This window comes from Hippocampus comes, unplaced genomic scaffold (assembly GCF_001891065.2).
Source record: "Hippocampus comes isolate QL1 unplaced genomic scaffold, H_comes_QL1_v1.1 scaffold915, whole genome shotgun sequence".
Classification (NCBI taxonomy): Eukaryota; Metazoa; Chordata; class Actinopteri; order Syngnathiformes; family Syngnathidae; genus Hippocampus; species Hippocampus comes.
This window is the reverse complement of record NW_017805392.1, coordinates 1-22816: the sequence shown is the minus strand read 5'-3', so window position 1 is coordinate 22816 and position 22816 is coordinate 1. Positions and strand designations below refer to the sequence as shown.

Here is a 22816-nt window from a genome sequence, read left to right as displayed (position 1 = left end):
TAGATTGTCTTTGACATTATTAGCACACTAACCAATACTGTTCAATTTATATTTTAAAAAGGATATACTTTTAAAAATTAAACATGGAAAAAAGTAAATGCTAATTTCATATTACGGACACGATTTCATTAAATATAAGTATATGCGAATATCAGTCGAGTATTATATTTATCGTATTAACATATAAATTATATCCAAATTTAAATGTGGTGTATGACGTCACACAATATACACCCTTTATTATGCCACTCAAACTTTTAAAAATTAAACATGGAAAAAAGTAAATGCTAATTTCATATTACGGACACGATTTCATTAAATATAAGTATATGCGAATATCAGTCGAGTATTATATTTATCGTATTAACATATAAATTATATCCAAATTTAAATGTGGTGTATGACGTCACACAATATACACCCTTTATTATGCCACTCAAATATATCTCACAACAATTCAACATCATGCATTTTAACGTTTATTGAAAGGCCATTAATATTCGTACAAAATGTGCATGCACAACAGCGTAAAACATTGTCTTTAATTCTGTTAACATATGATAAAGTACAATATCTAAAACAACGTAGGAACTATACTGGTTCTCATAAAATTTTGAAAAAAGTAAAATACAAATTTAATATTAGAGTACCTTATTTCAAAACGCCGAATATGTTAACATGTAATCAAATACTAGTTAAAAACGTGGAAAATGACTTCAAACAACATGCAGCCTTCATTATTATGCCACTCAAATCAAATGTTAGCTTACCTGACAACACCGACCAGCATGCATTTTGAGGTAGATTGAAAGGCCACTCCAATTTGCACAAAATACCAAATAGTGTATTTTTACAGTGGCGACCAGACGACTCAAATTTTTCTTGAACGTTATGAAGAGTACAAAGATAAGAAAAAACTAGGGATAGTCAAAAAAATACTAATTTAATATTACATTCCCTTATTTTAATACATTTGTGCAATCAAATGTAATACCCAGTCAAACCTATTCATAACGAAAGGACAACTCAAGTTTTTTTTTATTTTATTTTATGAAGAATACAAAGATAAGTAATAATAGGGATAGTTAAAAAAGATCCTAATTTAATACTACATTACTTTATTTTAATACATCCGTTCAATCAAATGTAATGTCCAGTCAATTCTATTCATATTAAATGGAGTAAAATACGAAATCTAATTTAATATTACAGTATTTTTTTAATGTAATATGTCTTTATTTGAACACACTGCATCATACAAATTCATACGTGATACTAAATACTAATTTGAATTACACATTTAAACCAAGGCCAAAATACTTGAACACTCCTTCAAATCTATCTATTCATAGCACATACAGGTCCTCTCCAATTCAACAAGGCTGATCATCGCCTTCCAGTGGCTGGAGAGAGCAAGTGCAGCCTTCGCACGTCATCTCGTGCTCACTGCTTGAATTTACCCTGCCTGCCACGCGAGCATATCAAATACCCGGATGGAGGTCTGTGGAGCAAACCAACAGAAGAGGGAGGGGGAGCTCAATGAGCTATAAAGAGGTGTTGAATGCCATCCCAAACGATACAATTTTTCGTACTATCGCCACATGGCGAATATGTGCATATCATGCACTTTGTGTCTCTCAGGTATACAAACACAGAACTACAAATTAAAAGGCAAACAGATCGTGACTGTGCTTGAACAGTCACTGATATCAAGATGAAAAATGAAGCCGTATGTTATATTAAATAATGCATTTCTCAATATGTATATACGATCTGGACGTCACTTTTGTTATTTTCGTCTGTTGCGCAGCAATGTGGGCGACAGAGGAAGATGGAGAGAGCCAGGCAGGGAGCAGCAAGGGTGGGGGGAGAGTGAGTCAGAGCTGCTTTCAGCACCACGGGAGTGGACAGCGCCACACAGGCGGCCAACTTCTGCAACTGCAAACCACGCTGAATCAACAGGGCAAATCTCAACATGCTCGAGGCACCACCACTATTTTGTTGCGGTAACTCATTGAACGTGTAACTGTGTTACTGCATGCCTATTAAATATATATGTATATATATACATACAGTATAAGACGAGGATATATATATATATAAATCCTCGTCTTACCCCTCGGGTGGTGTCCGTCCCCCATTCAGCTCAGGTCCTCTACCAGAGGCCAGGTAGCTTGAGGGTTTATATATATATATATATATATATATAATACATTTCATTTATAAGCGCCTTTCAAAACACTCAAGTATATCCTTGTAAAGAAGGATATTTGAACACAGGTCTCGATTTGGACGTCATTCACAAAGGTGGACACATTCACAAATGTTCAATACTGTTGGAACCTGAAGATACAACATGTTGTAGATTGGTGGACGCCCCACACGGGAAGGGAAAGTGATTGAAGAGGAGGTGTCAACTCTGCAGTTTGAAACCTACTCATTGAAAAACAACAGCGCTAACAAGAATATGCTGTAAGAAATGCAAAGGACTATTGCACCGACTGTATTTTGGAATTACAGTACCTACAACAGACAGCGGATGTAGGATTTAAAATAATGCAGAAGGAGGAACAATGCAATGCATAGAATTAAAACATAGTTTGAACACTTAAATGCTTGATTATTATTATTCATGATGTATTGTGTCATGCCTTCGACTGCAATTGCTTCTTTAATTTTAGCATAAATACAGGTAATAGAAATACATTCACACTCACGAGTATAACCTTAACATGATGTTTTCATTAGCAAGCATTGGTGCTCAGTGGTCATGATGATCAAAAGGGTCTAATCCAAAATAACTTGTTATCTGGAGTTTCACCTTGCCATATCTTTTATGCTGTCATTCAAACTTTTGACAGGACATGCGCTGTCCAGTTATTGCATCGACTGTACAGTATGTGTGAACCGTGCTCTTTATTTAGAATGTAAGTCAGGGGTCACCAAAGTGGCACCCATGAGCACCAGAGAGCCCCACAAAGGCTACATGAGCAGCCCGCACTATGTTGTAAAAGTGATCAAATGAAAATGTAAACACTGACAGTTTTATTGAAATAAAGTGCTGCATATTGATATGTATTGGTTTCCTACATATTATGAGATAGCATTAACATGATAGTCTCATGAATGAATGTTGTTATTGATAACATAGAATAATAACATTTAATTCACGGTCATTTCAGCAAATGTTATTTCAGAAGTGTGTATCAAACTGGTGGGCTATCACCTTAATTAGTACCGAAGTAGTAGCTCCAAGTTTCAAAAAGGTCGATAATCCTGCAAGTTACATTCCTCTGACTGTCAAGGCTCTCACATTGATGGAGCCATTTTGTGTGGCAATTTCTTGCTGCTGAATACAAACAGAACCTTTTTGAACATGTACCATGTATTATGGTTTCAGGAACATTTCATTGCAGTTTGTGCAAGACACGAACAATCAATCGCTGTGTTTCAGTGTCTTTGTGAGGGATGTGTCAGCCACAAAGGAAATTCAGAACTAATACATTTGTGTTCAATTATTTTGAATGGCTACTGATTTGTCAATGTTTTGTTTCTGTTTTCTTATGTGTGAAAAATATAGAAAAGACTTTCTTACCTTATTTTGTGAGAGATGGTTGAACAGGAGTGAGGGATGCAGGGATGGGCAGCAGTTGACAAGAGGAGACATGAAAGAGAAAAAGACGAGAGAGAAGGGATACTGGTCAGACTGGTGGTCAAACGCTAACCCTGGACTTTGCAAACTTCACAACCAACATACTTACCATGAGACTCACAAAAACTGTCATTATTTGTGTGTGTTCAGCATGAGGTCAGTTTTGCTACAAATGTTCTTGAGCATTGCAATCGTTCATTTTACATGTGCTCTTACTGACAGCAATGTGTTTCCATTTGTATCAATATTCGACAAAGGATGAGCACTCAACAGCACAATTTGAGCACAGAGACTAGCATACAAAGACTTGCATCTGTTGTGTTAAAATGAAGCTCCTGGCAAATGTTCAAAAACAATTACCAATGGCACTATTTAACTGAAAACCAACAGAAAAAACTTTATTAGACACAATATATATATATATACACACACACACACTCTTTGAGTGATAAGCGACCAAATAAATAAGAGCAAGCACATTCACACACAAGCAGAACTATGACGTTTTTTGTTTTATTTTGTTTTGTTTTAGGGGGGAGAAAAAGTAATCTAATAATAAAACTAATCTCAAAAAGAAGCAATAGATAGGATGCAACTCCCACATTCAAAACACAAAATAAAGATCACAAAAGTGAATATGTAAGAAAACTGCATTGAGACATGTTCCAAGCATAAATCCTCATCATCGTTCTTGCCACTGTGGCTCACAAAGTCACTACCATGAAACCAACAGCAGAGGGCCTCGAGGCGATGGCCAGTGAGAAATGTTTTATTCATGAGACATGCCAATCAATGTGGACTGCCTTTGTGCCTGGGAGAAAAACTAAACAACAAAACAATGCAGCTCATTTAACTAATCATCATTTAGTTTATACCCATAAAATGGTGCGTCTAAAAAGGAAATATGGAGATATATGTCTATTTTTGTCACGTATGCCGTATAAAAAAGACCACTTGCAATGCAAACATCTCCGGTTAACGTGATCACTGAGATTTGCTGGAACGAGGACAAACTACCCAAATAGGGCAGTGACAGCATCAATCACGAGGACAAAAAAAAAAAAAAGAGCCCTGATCACCCTCCCCCTTCCATCCTCCCCACTCTCTTCCTCATCCTCCTCCTCCTCAGTATCAGCCACCCCCCTACTGGTGTGAGCATGCTGCACCTCTCTGCCCAAAACAGGGGTGCCTGCTATCCTCTTAATCTCGGCAGCCTGCATACACACGCAAGGACTGCCACTGCTGCTCACCCCTATCACTCGAAATGGTAAAGCCCTGCCAGTGAGTCAGCTTGTTGCCATGGTAACCCATCCAACCTCTTGCATCCCACCCTGCTTCTTTTACTTGCTGGCAGAAGAGAAGAAAAGGAGCAAACAAATAACGTGGAAAGGGAAGACAGAAGAAATTCATTAAAAATTGCGATGCTCTGGTGGACATGTAGTACAATAATAGTGTGTCATTCAAGATATAAGAAGGAAATTAACTATTAGAACATGCAGTCGGCATTAACATGACCCTGAGAAAACACAGTGACATTACGCATTAAACGCCATATGGTGATTTGTGTGTTTTAATCGACAACAAGGATATATGACTGAGCAATCTTTCACTCCCTTTCTCTTTGCTGCAGAGTGGTGCAGCTGGAGCGGGGGAGGGGTGGCTGCAGCAGACAAGCGGATCACAAGCCAAAGAGGAAGGAAGGAAGGAGGACTTAGCAAAACAAGAATAGTGATGGCACAGTGGCCATCCTTGACAGTGGGAACCGCAATCATCCAATCGCTCACGTGTTATTCTAAATTCTCAATAACACACATACACGTCCAATTCGTCATATGTTATGGCAGCGCATCATGCAATTCCCATCATATCATAACAAATTGTCTTTTCCTATTCGGAATAAAGCATAACTGTAACAGCTAAGCAGAATCAAATTATACAAACGTGTGCTGTATTGAGTTATACAGATTCACTATAGGAGTGTCTGTGGGTACATCTTAAATTTGGGTGCTTAACGCAACTTGGCTATTGTCCCACATGACGCTGTTCTGCATGCAAATAAACATCGTGATGTTCATTTCTTTCAAATGTCGGCATATAGAAAATAGTTGTCTTGCAGTCAGAGCAAAAGACTTTACCACAAGGTCTGAAAACTAAAGCAGGCATAAGTACAACATGAAAGATGAACAATGTGCACACGCAAATTCAGTATGGTAATGAGCCTATTGTCACGAAGCCTGAGCAGACATGTAAACAAACTCATACCGGCACCAAGGCCTGTGCTCTAGTTGTTTCCGCACATTATATGAGTTTTGCAGACTGTACTTATTAATATGGGGTATCAGGAAGAATAAAGCAATGCATTATGCTCTTTAAACATTCAAGTGGCAACAGCGCTATAAAGAGGTTAGAGGGCTTTCCAAAAATTCTGTCCATCAAGCTTTACAAAAAAAAAAAAGTTTTTCCGCAAATAGATCATGGGGGGAAAAGAGTGTGCAATTGGTTGATAATCCTTGAAAAGTAAGGTTATATATAAACTATAACCTACTACTATAAACAAATTAATATAGAAATTATACAGCAAATCTGGATTGCATGCACTGGTTTTAAGAATAATGAGATCCAAGACTTGAACTAACTGCCTTTAAGAGTTCGTGCCAGGTTTTAATTTAATCAATTTAGCGATAAACATTTTGAAATATGAAAACTAGAACCACATGGCTGTCACACAAATGAAATAATTATTATTCTTGTAATGGCAGAATTCCTATAACATGTTCCTTTATTGGATTCCATTTGAAGCTGTCCATAATTACTTTTTCACCTCCCACTTTATTTCTTCATTGGCAATTAATGGTGCTGCAAGATATCCAAAACAGCACAGAAAGGTACCCTGAGTACAATTAAGGCCATTGGAGACAAGTGAAAATCATTCATATGGTCATATACAGTACTAGCCATAAAAGTTGTAAAACGGCCTTTCAACAAGTGAGTGCGTTTATTTGTCAACATTGCACCTCACCTACACTTTGAGCATCATATGCCCATGCGTGACACACAGGCAAAGTGCTGTGTTGCTGACCAACACCAACAGCAGCGTGTACGTGATATTACTACAGCTCTGAAGGCGAATAGCTGCCATTCAATGACCAGTTAGCCCACTTTCACCCACGGGGAGAGACATTCAGCCTCTGCCCTACTTTATACAGCCACTCATATTTTGTTACATAACCTCTCTCCCTCCATCCTATCCTTCTGTCTTATCATTCGACCTCTTTAAAGCGCTTACAGAGTCTCTGCCAATCACAGAGCGCACAGTCTAATGTAACTGTTGCCATGCCAGTAACATATTTTCTCATTTCGGTACACAAAGACGGCTACGAAGCAAAATGGCTGCCGTGCATCACAAACACAAACGCTGCACAAGGGATGGTGGAACACGCACCTCGTCCCCTCCCCCACTGCCTGCCTCTGTCCTCCTCTCCATCACACTACTTTCGCCCACTCCATCGCCGCAGATTCAGCAATGAATATTCTCTATTCCACCACACGTTAAAACAACATCATCGCATCACACTTTGCATTCTAAATTGTCATGAGCTGTGTCCATTCTCTTTGTCCCCATGTGGTTGCATCATGCATGCTGGTGAAATAGGTCACTGGAAATGTAGTGCGCTGCATGCCTGTGTGTTTCTGTGTGAGATACATCTGTGGCAAGGTTTAGCAGGAATGAAAAGCCCGCGTCATTAGTGCACTTATATTGATTTCAAATCTGATGACGATATTCTTTGATTGGAACAAACGTCTGATGGACCTGCGCAGATCAACTGATGACAGAGTACTGTATGTCTGAAATAATTGCACATGAGAAAAAAATGAAAGCACCCTAAGGTGGACGGATACAACAAAGGAAAATACATAACAGAAAGATGTTGGTTTACATTTATGATCCAATAACACACATACACGTCCAATTCGTCATATGTTATGGCAGCGCATCATGTAATTCCCATCATATCATAACAAATTGTCTTTTCCTATTCGGAATAAAGCATAACTGTAACAGCTAAGCAGAATCAAATTATACAAACGTGTGCTGTATTGAGTTATACAGATTCACTATAGGAGTGTCTGTGGGTACATCTTAAATTTGGGTGCTTAACGCAACTTGGCTATTGTCCCACATGACGCTGTTCTGCATGCAAATAAACATCGTGATGTTCATTTCTTTCAAATGTCGGCATATAGAAAATAGTTGTCTTGCAGTCAGAGCAAAAGACTTTACCACAAGGTCTGAAAACTAAAGCAGGCATAAGTACAACATGAAAGATGAACAATGTGCACACGCAAATTCAGTATGGTAATGAGCCTATTGTCACGAAGCCTGAGCAGACATGTAAACAAACTCATACCGGCACCAAGGACTGTGCTCTAGTTGTTTCCGCACATTATATGAGTTTTGCAGACTGTACTTATTAATATGGGGTATCAGGAAGAATAAAGCAATGCATTATGCTCTTTAAACATTCAAGTGGCAACAGCGCTATAAAGAGGTTAGAGGGCTTTCCAAAAATTCTGTCCATCAAGCTTTACAAAAAAAAAAAAAAGTTTTTCCGCAAATAGATCATGGGGGGGAAAAGAGTGTGCAATTGGTTGATAATCCTTGAAAAGTAAGGTTATATATAAACTATAACCTACTACTATAAACAAATTAATATAGAAATTATACAGCAAATCTGGATTGCATGCACTGGTTTTAAGAATAATGAGATCCAAGACTTGAACTAACTGCCTTTAAGAGTTCGTGCCAGGTTTTAATTTAATCAATTTAGCGATAAACATTTTGAAATATGAAAACTAGAACCACATGGCTGTCACACAAATGAAATAATTATTATTCTTGTAATGGCAGAATTCCTATAACAAGTTCCTTTATTGGATTCCATTTGAAGCTGTCCATAATTACTTTTTCACCTCCCACTTTATTTCTTCATTGGCAATTAATGGTGCTGCAAGATATCCAAAACAGCACAGAAAGGCACCCTGAATACAATTAAGGCAATTGGAGACAAGTGAAAATCATTCATATGGTCATATACAGTACTAGCCATAAAAGTTGTAAAACAGCCTTTCAACCAGTGAGTGCGTTTATTTGTCAACATTGCACCTCACCTACACTTTGAGCATCATATGCCCATGCGTGACACACAGGCAAAGTGCTGTGTTGCTGACCAACACCAACAGCAGCGTGTACGTGATATTACTACAGCTCTGAAGGCGAATAGCTGCCATTCAATGACCAGTTAGCCCACTTCCACCCACGGGGAGAGACATTCAGCCTCTGCCCTACTTTATACAGCCACTCATATTTTGTTACATAACCTCTCTCCCTCCATCCTATCCTTCTGTCTTACCATTCCACCTCTTTAAAGCGCTTACAGAGTCTCTGCCAATCACAGAGCGCACAGTCTAATGTAACTGTTGCCATGCCAGTAACATATTTTCTCATTTCGGTACACAAAGACGGCTGCGAAGCAAAATGGCTGCCGTGCATCACAAGCACAAACGCTGCACCTCGTCCCCTCCCCCACTGCCTGCCTCTGTCCTCCTCTCCATCACACTACTTTCGCCCACTCCATCGCCGCAGAATCAGCAATGAATATTCTCTATTCCACCACACGTTAAAACAACATCATCGCATCACACTTTGCATTCTAAATTGTCATGAGCTGTGTCCATTCTCTTTGTCCCCATGTGGTTGCATCATGCATGCTGGTGAAATAGGTCACTGGAAATGTAGTGCGCTGCATGCCTGTGTGAGATACATCAGTGGCAAGGTTTAGCAGGGATGAAAAGCCCGCGTCATTAGTGCACTTATATTGATTTCAAATCTGATGACGATATTTTTTGATTGGAACAAACGTCTGATGGACCTGCGCAGATCAACTGATGACAGAGTACTGTATGTCTGAAATAATTGCACATGAGAAAAAAATGAAAGCACCCTAAGGTGGACGGATACAACAAAGGAAAACAGAAAGATGTTGGTTTACATTTAAGATCCAAATACTACAGTAAGGCAACAAATCAGGTTAAAGGCTCATTTGACACTTGAATAAACTTGCAACTGTGTTGCATCTCGACACATACGGCATCTTAACTGCAATCAGCATACAATATGTGTTGTTATTCATATTTTACTCTCAGCTGGTTGAGCCACTGGAGTTCCCCTGTTCACAAAGATTTATTCATCCACTAAGAAAACACTCTTGGGAGGATTAGTAACTTATTAAATAAGATGAACTGTGAAAACTTTATGAACAATAACAAAAGGAAAACATTGTTTGCTTCCATGGACTACAGTGTTTGGATTCATGAAATTGGATATTGAGACGGCCAAAACGCATAAAATTAGCACTAGTAGAGTTAAATGAGATTCGGCCATTCTTAAAGCAGTATTGTGTCTTGATACAAAGGAAAATTACTTTTGAAGGGAAACAACAAAACCATAATATTTAACATTTGGGGTTGAGAAGGAGCATAACAGTGAGTAAACATCATAACAATGATACAATTACTTTTTTTATCCACTGGTAAAGTAACTCATATGAGTAGTAAAATGCAATTAATTTATAATGAGAGATACAAGCAAATATATTTTTGAGCATGTAAGAGGGCAAGTTCTCGAAGTGGTCACAGTTGTGCTGAGGTTGTGCTAATAGTCAAATGCCAATAAAGTCAGTACAACCACAATATGACTGACATAACCGTGGAACAACAGACTGCCCACTGACTCACCCAACTGCGAAAAACAACGTGTGACACGAACGGCTTGAACATGACGCAAAGCTGAAGTGATGCTTTATATAATAGGTTTGACACGGCATGACTCAGACTTGATCTTCGTCTTAGTGTTGGGTGCTTTCTACTGTCTTTGTGATGAATTTGTTGTTTTATTGTTGTATAGAGGGCTCCGTCATTTTAGCAATTACCCACAATGCACCACCGGTGGCCATATTGGAGGGCTGTTAAAACAAGCCATACACGAATAGACTTCGTGTATGGCTTCTATAGAGCCCTCTATAGATGGTATTTGCTTCATGTACAACACTTTATATACAGCGATGATTGTTTTAAAGTGCTCTATAAATACCGTTGAGTTGAGGTTAGTAAGACGCATCTCAACAGGGGGAACGAATAATCAATTCTCACCTCTGCCACCAAAGTTTCGGATTCTGTTTTGGGTCTCTGCACTGTCCTAGTACGGTCACCAGCGCCACTCAGAGCATTAGGACTGATTTCACGGGAAAACATCACGTCACTCTTTCTGGAATCAGTAGTTCCGCATACTTCATAGTTGAACGCCGGCTTCAGCGTACCGGAGCCGTCGACGTCGGCGTAAAGGGGCGGGTAATAAGGAATGACCGGAAGTGTGCCATTTGACTTGAAAAACAGGCGCTCTTGACGCCACCTGTACACTTTGACGGATATGATAAGCAGCAAGCAAGTGATGAAGAGGAAGGACACCACCGCCAGCGCCAAGACTAAGTAAAAAGTCAGCTGGTCATTGTACTCCTTGTCGTGCATGCTCAAGTCAGTGAACTCTGACAGCACTTGAGGGAAGCTGTCGGCCACCGCCACGTTCACAATGACCGTAGCTGAGCGAGAAGGCCGCCCGTTGTCCTCCACGCCAACAGTCAGTCTTTGTTTGACAGCATCTTTATCAGTCACTTGGCGGACAGTTCGGATTTCTCCGTTGTGGAGGCCCACTTCAAACAGCGCCCTGTAACATATTTTCTCATTTCGGTACACAAAGACGGCTGCGAAGCAAAATGGCTGCCGTGCATCACAAGCACAAACGCTCACATCTGCCGAACGAGGCACCATTTCGGCCAGCAGCGAGCCGCCCGTCTGCACCGGGTACAGGACCTGAGGGGCGTTGTCGTTCTGGTCCTGGATCAGGATGCGAACGCTCACGTTGCTGCTGAGGGGAGGGGAGCCTCCATCCTGAGCTCTGACTCGGATGTGGAACTCCTTAGTCTGCTCGTAGTCGAAGGAGCGCACAGCCATTATCTCCCCACTCTCTGCGTTCACCGTAAAAAAGGCAGAAGCTGACATCCCATAAAGTTTGACGTCTTCAAGGAAATAGGAAATGCGCGCATTGTTCCCGGAGTCTTTATCGCTGGCTTCGACGGCTAGCAGCGGCACACCGGGAGCGTTATTTTCAGTGGCGGAGGCTGAATAAGACGCGCGTTGAAACATTGGGGCGTTATCGTTTACATCTGATAATTTCAAATTAATAGTCTTGTTGGTAGAACGAGGCGGGGTGCCCTCATCTATTGCTGTTATTGTTATGTTATATTGCGCCACGGTTTCGCGGTCCAAAACGTCATCGGACACCAAGCTATAGAAATTGAGTGATGATGATTTTATTTTGAAAGGCAAATCTGGGCTAATGAAACACTTGACTTCCCCATTCTTACCAGAGTCTAAGTCTTTCACATTCAGCATAGTGATTGTTGTTTCAAGAGGCGAATCCTCTGGTATTGGATTGGACAATGAAAGGATGCTTATTACAGGCGCGTTGTCATTTAAATCAACTATTTCGATAAACACCTTGCACGTGTCCCTCAGCCCTCCTTTATCTGTTGCCTCAACGTCTATTTCATACTGTTTGACTTTTTCGTAATTTAGCTCAGCCATCACGGATATTTCGCCTGTATTTGCTTGGATATTAAACACAGAAGAGGCCACGTCGCTGTTCTGCGAGAATGAATAGGCCACCTCCCCGTTTGCTCCTTTATCTACGTCGATGGCACTAACTTGTAAAATATTCGTTCCCCTCGCTGTGTTTTCGGGTACGCTTGTTCTGTAACGAGACTGGCTAAAAACTGGTGCATTGTCATTTGCATCCACTACAATGACGTTTATTCTTATAGAGCTTGATTTGGGAGGGTCGCCGCCATCATATGCAGTTAAAGTCAGTTTGTGCTCCTCCTGAATTTCTCGGTCTAACAAAGCATCGAGTGTCATTTCTACATATTTGGTGCCATCGGGACGAGAGAGTATATTTAATTTAAAAGGATCTGTGGGACTAAGCTTGTACGTATGCAGGGTGTTCGAGCCTACGTCTGGATCTTTTGCACCGTCGAGTGAAAAACGAGCCCCCTTAGCAGCAGACTCGCTTATTTCAAAATTCATTTCCCTCTTTGAAAATATGGGAGCGTTATCATTTATGTCAATAATTTCTACATCGACATGATGGAGCTGCATGGGGTTATTCAGGATGATTTGGAAATGCAGAGAGCAAGGAGACACTTGGCCGCACCTCTCCTCTCTGTCTATTCGCTGCTTAATTTCAAGCATTCCTTTATCCAGATTGAGAGCAATGTACTCACTGCTATCCTCTGTAAATATTCTGGCTCGCCCGAATTTCAGTCTCTTTATATCCAAACCGAGATCTTGCGCGATATTTCCAACAATAGATCCGATCGCCATCTCCTCGGGTATGGAATAACGGACATGAGCGTCGGCTACATCCGTGACATGCAGGCAGAAAAATAGCTTCCCAAAGAAAAATGAAAGCACCCACATCGTTTTTTTCAGTCGATCCACAAATGAGATGGCACGAGTTGTGTGGGTGAACAAGGAGCGGTTCTGTCGAGGCGTTTTTACGCGACACGAAGTGAGACGGACTAATGCAGACCCTCAATCTGTTTTTCTCCCCCATGACGCTAACATTGACCTACAGCGGCACTTAGAGACCAAAAGGGGGATTGCAGTTCCTGTTCAGCAATTAAATGCATGTCGCAATACAAACGCGTTATCCCAGAGAACAATGGAAAATATTTTACCTTATAATGCTCTAAACTCTAAAGGAGAGTCAGGTTTATTCGGGGCGCCCGCCCCCCTAAACCCCTGTTATTCAAATCTTGCACACAATCATGAACTCGTAAAATGTTATATTCTCATAAAAATTGTAATTCAGTATGCAAGTAATAATCTTGCGCGATATTTCCAACAATAGATCCGATCGCCATCTCCTCGGGTATGGAATAACGGACATGAGCGACGGCTACATCCGTGACATGCAGGCAGAAAAAGAATAGCTTCCCAAAGAAAAATGAAAGCGCCCACATCGTTTTTTTCAGTCGATCCACAAATGAAATGGCACGAGTTGTGTGGGTGAACAAGGAGCGGTTCTGTCGAGGCGTTTTTACGCGACACGAAGTGAGACGGACTAATGCAGACCCTCAATCTGTTTTTCTCCCCCATGACGCTAACATTGACCTACAGCGGCACTTGGAGACCAAAAGGGGGACTGCAGTTCACGTTCTGCAATTAAACGAATGTAGCAATACAAACGCGTATCCCAGAGAAAAATGGAAAATATTTTACATTATAATGCTCAAAACTCTAAAGGAGAGTCAGGTTTATTCAGGACGCCCCCCCCCCCAAACCCCTGTTATTCAAATCTTCCACACAATCATGAACTCGCAAATGTTATATTCTCATAGAAATTGTAATACAGTATGCAAGTAATCCATTGCATAATAGTTACAGACGTCTGAGGAAAGCAAGTGGGAGAAACAACAGATTAAAAGGAAAAACGTCTCTCTCCATGGTGCTGAAACGAGAGGGCTTCAAAGTTCGGTCTGCTTGTGTTGGAACATAGACAAGAGTTTGTATGATTTTTGTATTTAAACACCATTCCATAGGTTGCCGGGGAAACTGATTGAAGTGTACACTTCCAATTTTATTGCAGGGGGTTTCAAAAAATATGCTACTTATCATTTTAGAAATTGGTAAATATGCCAGTTTTCAGGAGCTCAAAAGCATTTGGCGCGGGCACCAGAAGCCCGCACCGCCACATCGGCCAGTCCTCAGCACAGCCACACACCACCCACAACATCACCACCACCCGCATCAGGTCTATGGAGGCTTTAGATTGGACCTTCAACTCATTCGACTGCCTGGATTACAAAGAGCAGACGGGTGCCTCATCCTGGAAACTGAACTTAAACGCTATTATAGAATGATGTATAGAGGAGAGTAAGGAGAAGGAAAGGAACAGCTCATGTTTCAAAGCATACAAATAAAGTTAATTTGAGATGTGTCACACATGTTGCAAGTAATGCCAGGACATGAGCATGTATACTGTCGCTATGATATGAAAGAGCTCACTTATGTTCATGGATGATGAGACTACTGACAGAAATTACCTGATAAATTGATCTACAAAAACAGTAATGGCATACTAAACCACATACAAGTACAGCATTTTGAAGACAAACAAATTTGATGCCCTGGAATTTCCAAATCAGATCTCTGATCTTAACCCAATCAATTGTGGTGGTTTACACAGTAAAAATCATGAAATAGTTGTCATTCTGCAAAAAAAAAAAAAACAATCACTATTGAAAATAATGAAGTCTAACCTCTAGAGGAGAATCGAGTTCATCCAAGATGTTCTTTTCAATGTGCATCTTCTGCACGGTCCCTGTAAAACGGGGGTCCATTGCCATCACGTTGTGACTTGGAGCTCTGTCCAATTTACAATCACTTTTTCTGGAGTCAGTGGTCCTGCACACCTCGTAATTGTACACATGCGGGAGAGTTCCCGTCCCCAAAGTATCCGAGTAACGTGGTGGACAATACGGAATGACAGGCAGGTTGGAGTGGTAGAGGACACGAGACTGTCTCCACCGGTACACTTTGACCGATATGATAAGCAGCAAGCAAGTGATGAAGAGGAAGGAGACCACCGCCAGTGCCAAGACTAAGTAAAAAGTCAGCTGGTCATTGTACTCGTCGTGCATGCTCAAGTCAGTGAACTCTGACAGCACTTGAGGGAAGCTGTCAGCCACCGCCACATTAACAATGACCGTAGCTGATCGAGAGGGCCGCCCGTTGTCCTCCACGACAACAGTCAGTCTTTGTTTGACAGCATCTTTGTCAGTCACTTGGCGGACAGTTCGGATTTCTCCGTTGTGGAGGCCTACTTCAAACAGCGCCCTGTCGGTGGCCTTGTGCACTTTATAGGAGAGCCAGGCGTTCTGGCCAGAGTCCACATCCACGGCCACCACTTTAGTCACCAGATAGCCCACGTCGGCCGAACGAGGCACCATTTCAGCCAGCAGCAAGCCGCCCGTCTGCACCGGGTACAGGACCTGAGGGGCATTGTCGTTCTGGTCCTGGATCAGGATGCAAACGCTCACGTTGCTGCTGAGGGGAGGGGATCCTCCATCCTGCGCTCTCACGCGGAAATGGAACTCTTTCAATTGCTCATAGTCAAAAGAACGTACTGCATGGATTACTCCACTCTCGGCGCTAACAGAAACATATGAGGATACTTGCACTCCGTTAACTGAGGAGTCCTCCAGGATGTACGAAAGACGAGCATTCTGGTTCCAGTCAGCATCACTGGCTTTCAGTGTGAATATGGAGAGACCTGGAGTGTTGTTTTCTAAAACATAAGCCTCATATGAGCTCCTTTCAAAGACAGGTGGGTTGTCATTCACATCTGAGATGTGTAAGGAGAGAGTGACGCTGCTGGAGAGGGAGGGCACTCCTTCATCTGAGCATGTCACTGTGATATTATACTCAGATGCAGATTCTCTATCCAAATCACCATCTGCTACAATACTGTAAAAACTACTTGTAGCTGTTACTTTAAAAGGTATATTATTATCAATAACACAATTTACTCTACCATTTTCTTCCGAATCTGGATCTTTTACACTCATTACTGCTATCACTGTGTTGGCAGGCAATTCCTCCTCTACTGAAGTGGAAGATGAAATCATTTTAATGACAGGAGTATTGTCATTTTCATCACTCACATCAATAATAACCTTGCTGGAATCATACAGACCTCCTCGATCAACTGCCTCGATATCAATTTCATATTTTTGTGCCTTTTCGTAATCGACAGGGCCTTTCAACACAAAACTCCCATCTTCATTAATATGAAATAATTTGGAAATGCTGCTCATGCTGTTTCCAATGACATAGCTCACTTCTCCATTAGAGCCTTTGTCTGCATCGGAAGCACTAACTTGAGTAATGAGTGTTCCTGGCGGGGAATTTTCTTTAAGGTTCGCTTTGTAAACATTTTGTGTAAAAACAGGCGCATTATCATTAGCGTCTAACACTTGAATTTGAATTTGCATTGTTCCTGACCTCTGCGGCTCCCCTCCATCATGCGCCGTTAAGAGTAATGTAACAGATTCCTCTTTTTCTCTGTCTAAAGGCTTCTGTAAAATCATTTCCACTTTCTTCCCACCGTCTGACTGTCTGTGTAATTTGAGTATGAAATTATCATTCGGCTTTAGCGTATAACTCTGAAGCCCGTTCAACCCGATGTCGGGGTCGACTGCTTTCTCTAACATGAGTTTAGAGCCAACAACAGCCGACTCGCTGATCTCCAACACCCGACCTTCCTTTTCAAAAATCGGATCATTGTCGTTAATATCTGTGACCTCAACAGTCACGGGTAATATTTCTATCGGCTGCTCGAGCGCTATTTGAAAATGGAGCGCACAAGGCGTTGTCTGGCCGCAAATAGCTTCGCGATCTATCTTCTCTTTTATAACCAGCACTCCTTTTTCCTTGTCGAGCTGGACGTAATCAGCGCGGTCCCCCGTGTGGATGCGAGCTTTGCCCGACTGTAAGCGTTTCACATCCAGTCCCAAATCATGTGCTACGTTACCGATGAAAGATCCTTTGGCCATCTCCTCGGGTATAGAGTAGCTGACTTGTCCAAGAACGGCTGGAAAGCCGAGCACGCAGACAAAAAGCAGCGCTTGCCGCGTCATTGTTCAACAAGATGCCTCCGCCAAATCCTTCAACTGCAGCCCTCTTTCACCGTTTGCAAAGTCATCAACAATACAAGAAGGCAAGGGCCAATGCAAAAAAAATATGCCAGATTAATATTCCAAGGGTGGTATTCCATCTAACATGGGCCGTGCGATATGTTTCGATGTCCTGGCTCGACTGAGCCAGCACCGGAGATTTGTTTGTGGAAACGAACACTTGAAAACACTTTGACAAAAGGGCAACAGCGGCCCATCGAGTTCATAACAGGGAACTACATGTAGTAAGGACAGTTATTTTTAACAGCACTTTTAATTTGAGCTACCGTCACACACACACAAAAAAAACAACAACCCAAACAAACAAAAAAAAAAAACAAAACACGGAAATAAGCATATTGCGCCCTGAACAATGTTCTTGGTTAAAATATAACTGGCATTCATAGAGTAAATTATGATTGAAAACACTAACATTTTCCATTAATTAAAAAAAAAAAAAAGAAAATTGCATCTGTAATGCGGAAACAAGAGAGAGGACTTTCCGGGCAATGAGTGGGAAAATGAAGGCAGCTATTATGTCGCTGTCCATAGTACTGAAATAGCTGCAGTCTACAGTTTGGACTGAATTAAACGAAAGAAAAAAGTGGCATTTAAAACATTCTAACCTCTATAGGAGAGTCAGGTTCATCCAGGATGTTCTTTTCCCTGAAAATCTTCTGCATGGTCCCTGCTGTTGAACTGGGGTCCATGACAAGCACGTTGTGACTCGCGGCTCTGTCCAATTTACAGTCACTTTTGATGGAGTCAGTTGTCCTGCACACCTCGTAATTGTAAACATGCGGGAGAGTCCCTGTCCCCAAAGTATCTGAGTAACGTGGTGGACAATACGGAATGACAGGCAGGTTGGAGTGGTACAGGATGCGAGACTGTCTCCACCGGTACACTTTGACCGATATGATAAGCAGCAAGCAGGTGATGAAGAGGAAGGAGACCACCGCCAACGCCAAGACTAAGTAAAAAGTCAGCTGGTCATTGTACTCCTTGTCGTACATGCTCAGGTCTGTGAACTCTGACAGCACTTGAGGGAAGCTGTCGGCCACCGCCACGTTAACAATGACTGAAGCTGAGCGAGAGGGCCGCCCGTTGTGTGACCGTAGCTGAACGAGAAGGCCGCCCGTTGTCCTCCACGACAACAGTCAGTCTTTGTTTGACAGCATCTTTGTCAGTCACTTGGCGGACGGTTCGGATTTCTCCGTTGTGGAGGCCCACTTCAAACAGCGCCCTGTCGGTGGCTTTGTGCACTTTGTAGGAGAGCCAGGCATTCTGGCCAGAGTCTACATCCACGGCCACCACTTTAGTCACCAGGTAGCCCACATCGGCCGAACGAGGCACCATTTCGGCCAGAAGCGAGCCGCCCGTCTGCACCGGGTACAGGACCTGAGGGGCGTTGTCGTTCTGGTCCTGGATCAGGATGCGAACGCTCACGTTGCTGCTGAGGGGAGGGGAACCGCCATCCTGCGCTCTGACAATAAATGACAGCTCTTTCATTTGCTCGTAGTCATATGAGCGAGCTGCAAGAATAACTCCGCTTTCTGCATTCACAGACACAAATTCACTAATCGATCTTCCTCCGATTTCACTCTGCTCCAACATGTAGGAGACACGAGCGTTCTGGTTTTCATCTGGGTCTTTGGCACTCACGCTCAGCACAGAAACACCTGGCGAGTTGTTCTCTGCAACGTTTGCACTATAAATGCTGACCGGAAACACTGGAGCGTTGTCATTCACGTCTGACACTTTCAAATTAAAAGTATGTTTAATTGAAAGGGGAGGAGATCCTGCGTCTGACGCAACAACCGTGATGTTGTATTCTGACACACGTTCACGGTCTAAATGAGCATCAGTCATCAATGCAAAATAATTTCTCACATTGGATTTAATTTTAAATGGAACGCGGCCTTCAATTGCACACCTCACGTGGCCATTTTCCCCAGAATCTTGGTCTTTTACATTAATGATACCGATAGTGGCACCGACGGAGGAGTCTTCTTGTACAGGACTTGTGAAGGACATTACGTTGATAACTGGAGCATTGTCATTTAAATCCATGACTTCTATTTCCACTTTTGCAGACTCGCCCAGCCCACCTTGATCTTTTGCTTCAACCATGAAGTCAATTATTTTGTCTTTCTCAAAGTCTATTTGTTTTGCTATAGATACACACCCTGTCGTCTCGTCTATATGAAACATGCTTGTTATTCCAACTTTTGATTTTGAAAATGAGTATGTAACTATACCATTTGAACCACTGTCAGCATCGGTGGCATTCACAGTCAAAACATGAGTGTTTTTGGGTGAATTTTCAAATAATTTCGCTGTATACATGGTTTGATTAAATACGGGTGGGTTATCATTTATATCGAGAATAATAATTTCGACATTGACAGTGCCAGATCTTTGTGGATTCCCACCATCCACGGCCACTAATTTTAATGAGAGTCGCGGCTGTTCTTCTCTGTCTAAGGCTTTCTGAAGCACCATTTCTGCATATTTTCTGCCCCCCGGACTGACATGTTGTTTCAAAACAAAATGATCACTGGGTGTTAAAACGTAGCTCTGCACACCGTTTGCTTCCACATCAGCATCATACGCACTCTCCAAAACAAAACGGGAGCCAAGTGCAGCAGACTCGCTTATTTCAAATTCTACATGCCTATTTTCAAATTCTGGGGCGTTGTCATTCACGTCTAACACTTCGATGGTTACCGGATGCAGTTCCATGGGGTTTTCCAATAAAATCTCAAAGGTGAAGCTGCACGGCGTCACGTCTCCACACAGCTGCTCTCGATCTATCCTCTCATGGACAACCAGAAGCCCTTTGTCCGCCCTCAGCTCGGCGTACTGGACGTTCTCGCCGGTCACGATGCGGGCGCGCCCCGAACGGAGTCTTTTTCGATCCAAACCGAGGTCTTGGGCCACACTTCCGACGAGAAATGGGGAGGGTTGCGTCAGGAATGGCATCCGGCGTAAAACTTTTGCCAAGACGACCATGCGAGTTGGTAGGACGGTTTACAGGGGCGGATGGAAATTACTGACTCGCTGTGGCGACCCCTGAATAGGGATGTGCCGAAAGGAGAAGAAGAAGAAGAAGACACTCGATATGGCAAAATCACAAGACTGTCACACGGTGCCCTTAAAATAATTGGCATTAGTTAATATATTTGTGAAAAAATGGTTTCGGAGTTGAAATGCACAACATAACCTATAAAATGAAATACTGAATTCAACTGTCGGGATGCCAATAATTTCCCATGGAGTAGGCAGACAGCCCGATGCATTTTTTAAAAGTATATTTTATTTTCATTTGCATGGAGTCAAGGCAAGTTTATTTGTAATGCCCATAATCACAAATGAGCCTCAAACGACTGCACAAAGAAACACTTAACAAATATTTGGAACATCCGCCTCATCCAAACCCTCCCAAGGGCAAGGAAAAACAAAAAAAACAAACAAAAAAAAAAGGCGGGGTTGAAGAAGACATTCTGCTAATAGACACAAATGGGGGAATCCCACTTCCAGGATGACTAAACTGCAGCATGTACAAGTCAACAGACACACGAAGACCTACATTAAAAAAAACAAAACAAAACAAAACAAAACAATAATAATTACTTTGGATTAGTTCCGGGCATTATTGAGAGAAAAATAAGTTGTATAAATAAAACGAGTTGCAGCCTATGATTACTTTATGTAACGGGAATGAAAACTATATTTGAATATAATTTTCATTTTTGACAACATGAAATTATTGAATTAAATGGAATCCAAGTGGCCCGTAATGATATTCATTATCATTAAAAATAATAATATAAACTTATTTCTCTTGTGAGTCCAAATATTATGATTTGTAATGGATTACTAAAATTGATATTTTTCGACAAGAATGAGAAACAAAAATGTTGAATCGAAAGAACGTCTTATTAAACTAAAGCGACAAAAGTTACATCAAGTTTAAGCTAAAATGTACATGAATTGTTTTGTTTTGTTTTTTTGGTTTTCAACTATTGAAATGAGACTTGCTGCAAAGTGCCACTGGATTCAATTGGTATGATCAAAACAATACGTGGCAAAAAAATTACATGACTTGTAAGGTTATGGTGTGTTTATCGTGTGTATTATTTATTTCATTTTTTACATTATGAAATTATGTTGTAAAGTGAAAGACAACATTTCTCTTATAGCGTATCCATCACACACTATATAAAGGTGTTGAATGGACTCTGATAAACAATTGCAATGTTGGTATAATTGTTGCTTTAACCCCATTGCACCCTCCTCCCCACACACACAAACACACACAAAACTGCTTTCACTACACAAATGCAAATATATCATGTGACCAACCTCAAGAGGAGTATCAGGTTCATCCAAGATGTTCTTTTCATTTTGTATCTTCTGCATGGTCCCTGTAAAACTGGGGTCCACAACCATCATGTTGTGACAAGCAGCTTTGTCCTGTTTACAATCACTTTTTCTGGAGTCAGTGGTCCTGCACACCTCGTAATTGTACAAGTGCGGGAGAGTCCCCGTCCCCAAAGTATCCGAGTATCTTGGTGGACAATACGGAATGACAGGCAGGTTGGAGTGGTACAGGACGCGAGACTGTCTCCACCGGTACACTTTGACCGATATGATAAGCAGCAAGCAGGTGATGAAGAGGAAGGAGACCACCGCCAGCGCCAAGACTAAGTAAAAAGTCAGCTGGTCATTGTACTCCTTGTCGTGCATGCTCAAGTCAGTGAACTCTGACAGCACTTGAGGGAAGCTGTCTGCCACCACCACGTTCACAATAACTGAGGGAAGCTGTCGGCCACCGCCACGTTCACAATGACCGTAGCTGATCGAGGGGGCCGCCCGTTGTCCTCCACGACAACAATCAGTCTTTGTTTGACAGCATCTTTGTCAGTCACTTGGCGGACGGTTCGTATTTCTCCGTTGTGGAGGCCCACTTCAAACAGCGCCCTGTCGGGGGCTTTGTGCACTTTATAGGAGAGCCAGGCGTTCTGACCGGAGTCCACATCCACGGCCACCACTTTTGTCACAAGATAGCCCACATCTGCAGAACGAGGCACCATTTCGGCCAGCAGCGAGCCACCCGTCTGCACCGGGTACAGGACCTGAGGGCCGGGATCAAGATGCGGACACTCACGTTGCTGCTGAGGGGAGGGGAGCCTCCATCCTGCGCTCTGACTCGGAAATGGAACTCTTTCAGTTGCTCATAGTCAAAAGAACGTACTGCATGGATGACTCCACTATCAGCACTAACTGACACATATGAGGAGACTGGCACTCC

General features: G+C 42.0%; 3 protein-coding genes and 1 pseudogene across 3 annotated transcripts in view; all 4 read right to left on the bottom strand.

Moving 5' to 3' along the window:
• LOC109517749 (protocadherin gamma-C5-like) overlaps window positions 1–794 on the bottom strand; it is a gene marked incomplete at its 3' end in the record, with an annotated part of 11307 nt that extends 10513 nt beyond the window's left edge. The window contains exon 1 of the mRNA XM_019873087.1: window positions 771–794. Coding sequence (XP_019728646.1) covers window positions 771–794 — 24 coding nt within the window. The remainder of the gene's footprint in view (window positions 1–770) is intronic.
• Window positions 795–986: 192 nt separating this feature from the next.
• Window positions 987–20469, bottom strand: LOC109517751 (protocadherin gamma-A3-like; the record flags this gene model as incomplete). The annotated part of the gene is made up of 3 exons (XM_019873089.1): window positions 987–1501; window positions 18129–18583; window positions 18618–20469. Coding segments are annotated over 3 exons (2352 nt in total), but the record flags the coding sequence as incomplete, so codon positions are not given.
• LOC109517750 (protocadherin beta-16-like) lies at window positions 10737–18117 on the bottom strand. The gene is made up of 2 exons (XM_019873088.1): window positions 15356–18117; window positions 10737–11120 (listed from the first exon to the last, which is right to left on the bottom strand). Exons 1-2 carry the CDS (start codon window positions 17464–17466, stop codon window positions 10793–10795), a joined length of 2439 nt encoding a protein of 812 aa, XP_019728647.1. The 5' UTR covers window positions 17467–18117; the 3' UTR covers window positions 10737–10792.
• A 1185-nt stretch (window positions 20470–21654) lies between the features above and the next one.
• On the bottom strand, window positions 21655–22810 carry LOC109517748 (protocadherin gamma-A7-like; annotated as a pseudogene).
• Between the last annotated feature and the right edge of the window lie 6 nt (window positions 22811–22816).

Excerpts from the sequence above, each read along its gene's own strand:
- LOC109517750 (XM_019873088.1), bottom strand. The coding sequence starts at position 17,466 with ATGACGCGGCAAGCGCTGCTTTTTGTCTGCGTGCTCGGCTTTCCAGCC. Across the intron at positions 11,121-15,355 it reads ATATCGGTCAAAGTGTACCG|GTGGCGTCAAGAGCGCCTGT; the intron begins GTGGAGACAGTC and ends CAAAGTGTACAG.